The following is an 8,674-nucleotide window of genomic DNA, read 5'->3' as shown; positions in this document are numbered from 1 at the left end:
CTTAGGCAGATCAGTGACCTGTGTCAGGATAGCCTACCTCTCCTCCTTGGGGAAACTCTGGTCTCTTCTGTCATGAAATAAAACCTCTTTAATATTCCCTTTTGGGTGTCACCATCCACTAGCACTCAGCCCCTCTTGGGGTGCTGCAACCCACCTGGGAAACCCCTCTCCTGACCCCAGGAGACCTGGGGACCACAATTTTCCCTGATGACTCCCACCAGGGAGGCAGGGCTTCCCACGTTTAATTATAGGCCTTGACCTCTTTGAACCAGAACTCCTCCTGAATCTCACTTATGGGTTGGGTAAGGGAGACACTGAACTGACACAAAGCCCAGAAAACCCTGCACACGGGCACTTCCACTGGAGTGGCCCTCCAGGCTGGACTATGCTTTGCTGCTCCTGGCCCCTCCTGAGCCTTTAAGTTAACAGTTCTTAACTCTGGCTGCAGCAAATTAGAATCTTAGGGCTTAACACTATACCCAAACTTGGGCTCATTCCCCTGAAGTTCTGCCTTAACTGGTGTGGGCCGGGGCTTAGACATCCATTTATTTTCTAAATTAAGATTCCCCAGGTGACTCTACTGTGCAGCCAGGGCTGTGAACTGCTGCTCCGGAGTTGGCGTTCGTAAGCGTCACCTAGTCATCTCCTAAAAATCACGGTGTCCAGATCTGGCTCCCAGAGAGGGTGCTGCAATGGGCCTGGTCTGGGCCTTAGGATCTGCATTTCATCAAAACACCTCAGTGCTTCTGTTGCAAGTGCTCTGGGAGTTACAGTTCGAGAAGCACAAACTCAGACATCCCTCATGCTGGAGCAAGACCTCAGGAGCCACCTCTGATTGCGTGTCCCCTCCCTGTTGTTGTTGCTATTCAGTCGCTCAGTCGTGTCCGACTCTTTGCGACTCCAAGGACCGCGGCATGCTAGGCTTCCCTGTCCTTCACCACTCTCAGAGTTTGCTCAAACTTGTGTCCATCCCTTGGTCTCAGCAGGGGGAAAGCCTTTTGGGAAGATTCTTCTGCTTTAGGAACAAAGAAGCCTATAGAAACCAGGACATGGGGCAGAAGAGACCATGAGGGAGGGAGAAAGGAAAGGAAGGAGAAATGGATGAGGGAGGAAGGAAGAGCAGGAAACACACACAGACGAGCAGCAGATGGGCGAGGCCCGGAAGCCCTACCACATCCTGTTCAGATCCTGGAACCCAGGCCGGACACCGGAGTGGACCCGAGTCCCTGGGAGGGAAGGGGGTAGGGGTGAATTTTGTGCTTACCTGCCAAGGATCTTGCTGACACAGCCATGGCTGACACGGAGCTGGCGGGAGATGTCGCAAGGCCTCACGCCCTGGTGGGCTAGGTCCACGATGCGCTGACGCACCACTTCAGGCAGGGGTCTGCCATTCACAAAGGCCCCTCCCAGCTGGTTCAGCCCTCCGTGGCCTGAAAGACAGTAATCCGGGGGGACTGCTGTCAGGGCCACCAGGCAGAGAATCAGCCGGCATATGGGCCTTGGCTGTTGAGAGCCCCTAAACTTGGGCTCTGTTGGTCACATCCCCTGGGGATCCTGCTGTACCCCTCTGCTTCCCGCCTCTGAGTGGGGGCTAGCTCAGGGTGGCAGGGGCAGGGATGTATGATGCCACTGAGGGGCACATTCCACTCTGGGGACCTTTTGTGTCTGCTCAGCATTCTTTCATGGGCTTCCCAGAGGGCTCAACAGATAAAGAATCCACCTGCGATGACGATACACAGGAGACACAGGTTCAATCTCTGGATCAGGAAGATTCCCCTGGAAGAGGAAATGGCAACCCCCTCCAGTATTCTTGCCTGGAGAATTCCATGGACAGAGGAGCCTGGCAGGCTACAGTCCATGAAGTTGCAGAGTCAGACATGACAGAGAACACACACGGTCTCCTCTCAGACCCTCAGCACCTCACTCCAAATGACAATCCCACCATCTTCCTCTACCCTCTGGAAAGTATCTAAAGAGTTGAAGATTCAGGTTCTGTCTTCCTACTCTGAGGCTGAGCTGTGTGATCTTGGGGAAATCTCCATGTTTTCTCTGCGTCTCTGTTCATCTCTAAAATGAGGGCATGGGACGAAGAAATCAGTGGTATTTAAGTTTCTTATTCTCATTCTTCTTTTGAACTATAGAGCTAGATTTCTTAAGCACAAAGACAATGAGAAACCCAGACTCAAAAGAATAAAAGCAGAGCTTCTCTGGTTGATCTAGGATAGAGCAGGCCTTGTCCTTGGGCTTCCAATTTGAGCTCTGTTCGGAGCACTGAGAGGCAGGCAGAGGCCTCACTGGCCCATGTTCTGGGGCTTCCAGGACTGACGTGCCAGGCAGTGGGCAGTGGTACAGAACGTGGACACACTGTGATGTGCGCCTGTCTCCTTAGGTGCCTTCCTGACTTGGCCTCTACCCTCCAGCCCCAGCCTGTGTTTCATTCTGAGCCCATCCACCTATTCTCAATGCATATTTATTGAGTACCTACTACGTGGCAGGCACTGTACCAGCCCTCCCAATGTTGAGTTGGATAAGGTAGATGTGATTCCTGTACTTGCCTCATGGGGTTCAAGTGAAGAGTTAGACCAGCTCGTGGCCATATGGCATGGCCACATCTGGGACATCAGAAGTGGACCTGAGCCAGGACTGGGATTTGGACATGAAAGGGGTTATGGGAACCCTTGGAGGGGACCAAGCCCAGGCTCAGGGGACCAGAGAAAGGTTCCTGGTATTGGTATTGGTTTAGTTGCTAAGTCCTGTCTGACTCTTGCAACCCCATGGACTATAGCCTGCCAGGATCCTCTGACCATGGTACTCTCCAGGCAAGAATACTGGATTGGGTTGCCATTTCCTTCTCCAAGGGATCTTCCTGACCCAGGAATCGAACCCAGGTATCCTGCATTGCAGGCAGATTCTTTACTGACTGAGCTATGAGGGAAGCCCTATAAGAGTTCCTGGAGAAGTCTAAACTGAGGCTGAAGATAAAGAGGCGTCAGACTAGAGAAGGAGATGAGGAAGAAAACTGTTCCAGGTAGTGAGAACAGCATGTACAAAGGCTTATAGGTGAGAAGGCATCTGTTAGATTTATTAACATACTCAATTCTCTAAAATCCCTAGATTCTGGGTGGGCGAGCTTCAGGCCCGAGGTCTTCCTTTGGCCAAGGAGGAGACCAGGGCTTAGAGAGTTACAGTGAGCATTCATGTGACTGATGTGACTCAGCCTGCATGATGGGGGGTCAAGATCTAACCAGGAACAAATGCTCCTGTTGGGGCTGCTGGGAGAGCCCTGTTCTGTGGCCAGAACAGATCCTGGAAACTTGGCCTTGGCCCTACAGTCCCACGCTAGAGATGCCATGGTCCCAGCATGATGATGTGGTGATCTGGCTAGGATGGCAGAGCCCCGGGGTGGGAGTCAGGGGGAACAGGTGGGCGGGTGAGGAGGAAGAGCCATTGCCAGGCCTCCTGTGTCAGCCCGTTAAGGACAATTTATGGCTGAGGCCTGGACGTGCCTCTGCTAGGCACACTGTGCTCATTACTGCCCACTGACTTAGCACATTCAGAACTGCCTTGCAATGACCCCTCAGTGGGGCTCAAGCTGTCTTCAGCAGAGCGGTCAATGTCTGTTTTTTTTTAAGAGGCTACAAGTGCCTCTGGCCTGGGCACTGAGTCAGGAGGAAAAGCCCGCTAGCCAAACACCTGGCAGGTAGGACGCTATGATCCATCTCCCTAGTGGAGGCCACTGGGTGACCTTGGACACTGCTTCCACCTAGAACTGCTTCCAGTTCTAGGCAACTTGCCCTAGCCAGTGTTTCCACCAGGGCCAGGAAGACATCCCAGTGCTCAGCAAAGGGGCCTGAGCCCGCTTTGGAGAGGGCTGACTTCTCACTGGCCACAGGCAGTCCTGGAGAGTGGCTCAGCCTTTCCACCCTCACTCCATTCCTGAGGCTTTTGGCTCTTCTGGGTCCAGACACTGAACACAAGGGGGCACCAAAGAGCCACCCAAAGGGACAGACTTTGAGCAGCTCATCTTTGTCCCCATTTTCCAGAACTTAAGACTGCCAAGCCATCTAGGAGCTTAGGTGTCCATGCTAGGCCCACTACATCTGAAAGCTAGCGTTCCTACAGGTGGAAGTCTTCACCCCTAGAAAGGCAATTGGTTAAAAAAAATCAAAGGCTATTTTTTTGGTAGCATGAATTGGGAATTGTGCCTTAAAAACAAACCTATCCTGTTTCTCCGTTGAAGCTGTGGGGGATCACTGTCCTAAATCTTCCTGAAGGGCTTGTTGATCGATATCCTTAGAGACTCAAACTCTCTGGAACCCGCTGGAAGGGTTATTTACTAGATCAGCTGGCATCTGTGTGAAAGGGAAGATGTACTCATATCTCTGGCTCTTAAACTGTGAAGTCCCTGGTGATTTATTTCATTTTATTGACTTCTGAGTTCTTTATATTACCGTGCAAAGGGTGTTGGGCTAGATTCCTGTGTTGACTCTGCCTATTTTAATTTCTTTTTTCAGTAGTTTCTTTTATTCTGAAAAATTGCTTGAATTCTTTTGAAATATTCTTTAAATTTCCTTCTGAAGAGTAGTTTCTTCCCCCCCCCCCCAAGGCTTATTATTATTAATTTGTTTATCCCTCCATGTATACAGTATTTTACCATCTAGTCATTTTTTAAATATAGTAGGTCCTTGTTTGTTACCTATTTTATTTATTTACTTTTTTGGCCACACTGCATGGCACGTGCAATCTTAGTTCCCCAACCAGGAATCAAACCCACACCCCCTTCACTGGGAGCACAGAGTCTTAGTCACTGGCATACCAGAGAAGTCCCTAGTTATCTATTTTAGATATAGCAGTGTGTACATGTCAATCCTAAACTCCCAATCTATCCCTACCCCCTTACCTCCTTGGTAACCATAAGTTTTTTCTCTAAGTCTGTGAATCTGTATTTGCTTTGTAAATAAGTTCATTTGTATCAATTTTTTAGGTTCTGCATATAAGCAAAATCATATGATATTGTCTTTCTTGCCATATGTTTTTTATACATTTTTTAAGGGTTACGCTTCATTTACTGCCTGTTTTAATTTTATGATTTGAGAAAGTTGGGGTTTTTTTTCAAGCATATTGTTTCTATCCACTTAAGAGCTAAACAAAACGTCCTGCAGTGTCTGATGCTGACTTCAGGTGATGGCTGGTAAAGAAAATTTCAGAGAAAGACTAACTGCATGTACACCCCCCACCTCAGCCCCATCTTCTTAGAATAATGGTTTTTATTGTTTGTATATTACAGTTTTCATCTCTTTTGATCTCAACACATATATACCAAGTGGGAGTATGCTTAGTCTTGAAGTCTTGTCTGACTCTTTGTGACCCCATGGACTGTAACACACCAGACTCCTCTGTCCATGGAATTTTCCAGGCAAGAATACTGGAGTCTGTTGCCATTTCCTCCTCCAGGGAGTCTTCCTGACCCAGAGATGGAAACTGTGTCCCTTGTGTCTCCTGCATTGGCAGGTGAATTCTTTACCCACTGAGCCACCTGGGAAGCCCATATATACCAAGTAGTGAGTATAAATCAGAACACTGGGAAAGTCACCTTGAACAAGACAGGAAAGCTGGCCCTCGAGGAACTTTCAATCTTTGGAGAGATGCAGTCAGATAAATTGAACTTCCCTGGTGGCTCAGATAGTAAAGAATCTGCCTGCAATGCAGGAGACCTGGGTTCAATCCCTGGGTAGGGAAGATCCCCTGGAGAAGGGAATGGCTAGCCACTCCAGTACTCTTCCCTGGAAAATCCCATGGACAGAGGAGCCTGGTGGCTACAGTCCATGGGGTGGTAAAGAGTCGGACACAACTGAGCGACTAACACACATGCAATCAGATAAATTTGGAATCATCATGTTAAGAGAGAGGTTTTTAGGAAGAGGTAAGTCAGATGCCAGAGGAGCCCTAAGTGGTCAGAGGGAAGCTGTAGCACAGAATGACTGGGAGGTAACCAAGAGAAGAAGCTTCCATAGGAAGAAAATCCACACACAAGGCTTTGGTGCTGTCAAGACATGGAAAAACATTTACTATAGCTGTCGGAGAGGCAGGGTGGAGGGTGTGGAAAGAGCCTGCTGGCTGCAAATGGAGACAGGCCTTATGGTTTGAGGTTTGGAGCCGAGTCCTGGTCACCCAAAGGCTTTTGTCCCTCCTGTGTCCGGTGTGGGGGAGTGGACGCCTTTGGGCGAGTCACCACCAGACTAGCAGCCTAGAGGTGGGCGCATCCTTCCTTCCTGCCCCAGGGCTACCCATCATTGCTGACCACCTGTCCATGTGGTTGTGGACCAGGTGGGCTCTCAGGCCGGAAGCCAGGAATGAGTAGGAGCCCCTGGTTGGGCGGGGGTGGGAGGTGGGGAAGGTATGACCCAGGAAGAGGTTTGAGGCTTCCTGAACAAAGGCCCTTTGTTGGTCTGGAGGTCGTGGGGGTGGAGGAAGAAGATAAGACAGCCTGGCTGGACATAAGTGGGTTCTGACTGTGAGATCCTCAGACAAAGGGATGCCAACTTGCCTGGGGACAGAGAACTCTGAGCCTATAGTGAGGGGACAGAGCTCTACAAAGTTCTGGGTGAAGCCTGTGGTCCAGAAATGTATACTTGGAAAAGTGACCATTTGGAGAGATCTGAGGACTTTCTTTTGTCATTCTTCACTCCTTAACAGGGCTCTGAGGAGTAAGGATGGTAGGAGGAAAAGAGAAGGGGCTTCCCAGGTGGCACTAGTGGTAAAGATTCCACTTGTCAATGCAGGAGACACAAGGGACATGGGTTCCATCCCTGGGTCAGGAAGATCCCCTGGAGTAGAAAATGGCAACCCACTCCAGTATTCTTGCCTGAAAAATTCCACGGACAGAGGAACCTGGCAGGTTACAGTTCATGGGGTTGCAAAGAGTCACACATGCATGAGGACAAGAGAAAAGTCATTGCCCCATATTTCTGTTACATGCACAGATACTCAGACCCTTGAGATGTAGGATAATTTCCCTGTGCCCCACAATCTTTTTTCAATTTTGATTTAATTTTTCTTGGCCACGCCACATGCACAGAATGTGGGTTCTTAGTTCCCAGACCAGGGATTGAACCCATGCCACTGGAGTGGAAGCACAGTTTTAACCACTGGACCGCCAGGGAAGTCCCTGAGCCCCATAGCCCAAGTCTTAGTCACAGCACTTCTTGCACTGGACAGTACCTTGATCTGTTTAGATTCTTTTATGAGCTCTCAAGGACAGGAATCCTGTCTCTGTCTACCTAGCACCTGTTACAAAAGTTTAATTAACACTTTGGTAAATACACGTGGCAGAAAAATGCTTTACAAATGTGTGGGGGGCTGTTGTGATGGTTGGTGAGTGAGTCTTACATTCCCCACTGTAAGACCCCCAAGTCCCATGGTTGGGTACTTTCCCCACTTTATGTTCTATTTAATTTCTCACATTGCTGCCTAGCCCGAAAGCGAGAATGGTTCGATGTATTGCGCTGTGAAAATTTCCACTTGACTATCTGGAGATTTTTGTTTCAGCCTAAAAGAACTGTCAAGATGAGCATATGAGCCTTGGAAGGACTACAGTGGAGGGTGCATCGGCTGCTTTCGGGTGTCCTGTAAGTCTCGCTGTACCCACCTGTCCTCCCCAAGGCACGGGTCCCCAACCTCTAGGATCTAATGAGTGATGATCTGAGGTGGAGTTGATGTGACAATAATAGAAATAAAGTGCACAATGAATGTAATGCACTTGAATCATCCCAAGACCACCCCCTTACCCTCCACTCTGTAGTTTAATTGTCTTCCAGGAAGCAGGTCCCTGGTGCCAAAGAGGTTGCGGACCATAGCCTCAAGCATGGTGGCCACGCTAGAGTTACCCAGTCTCTGACCATCTCAGCCGCATGATGTTGTCTCCCCAGCACACTCACCTGCGGGCCTGTTCCTGCTGTAACCTCGCAGCTGTTCCCTTAGGCTCCATGCCTTTCTGGCACAGAAAGGAGTAAAGACCAGGACCTCTGCCTCAAATCACTGCCAAGGGAGACGCTCCAGGGCCGTGGAGACCTGGTGTTCCAACCTCTTGTCCCACCTTCCACCCTAAGTCTACATGCTGAGTCCCTCCGGTATCTATGAGGTTTAGGTTACCTGGGCACATTAGGCCCTTGGACTACAACAAGGGGCCGGTATGCTGAGAAGCAGCAGTGTGCATCTGGTTTTACCCTGGACTTGCTGCGTGACCTTGGTCTCTGTGCCTTGCACTCCTTCTCCCAAGGGTGACCAGAGAAGAGAGACAGTAGGTCGGTAAGGCTGCTGCTTGTTCCTCTCATCCGTCTCTCACTGGTTCCTTCCACCTGTGCCGCAACTCTGTCCGTCAGCCTCCTATGTCTTTGTCTTTATATTAATTGTGCGTTCTTAGTTGCTCACTGGTGTCTGACTCTTTGCAACCCCATGGACTGTAGCCTGCCAGATTCTTCTGTCCATGGGAATTCTCCAGGCAAGAATTCTGGAGTGGATTGCCATGCTCTCCTCCAGAGGATCTTCACAACCCAGGAATCGAACCCAGGTCTCCCGCATTGCAGGCAGATTCTTTACTGTCTGAGCCACCAGGGGAGCCCAAGGAAGAAGTAACTAACTTTATATTATGTCTCCCTTTTTTTTTTTTTTTTTA

General features: G+C 49.6%; 1 protein-coding gene across 4 annotated transcripts in view; it reads right to left on the bottom strand.

Moving 5' to 3' along the window:
- PAX8 (paired box 8) overlaps positions 1-8,674 on the bottom strand; it is a 66,128-nt gene that overhangs the window by 26,632 nt on the left and 30,822 nt on the right. For all 4 annotated transcript variants that reach the window (XM_010834093.1, XM_010834095.1, XM_010834094.1 and 1 more), the window contains exon 3: positions 1,265-1,430. In XM_010834093.1, the coding sequence (XP_010832395.1) occupies positions 1,265-1,430 (166 nt within the window). The remainder of the gene's footprint in view (positions 1-1,264; positions 1,431-8,674) is intronic.

This window comes from Bison bison, unplaced genomic scaffold, assembly GCF_000754665.1.
Source record: "Bison bison bison isolate TAMUID 2011002044 unplaced genomic scaffold, Bison_UMD1.0 scf7180017864020, whole genome shotgun sequence".
NCBI lineage: Eukaryota > Metazoa > Chordata > Mammalia > Artiodactyla > Bovidae > Bison > Bison bison.
This window is presented reverse-complemented; position numbering and strand designations above follow the sequence as displayed.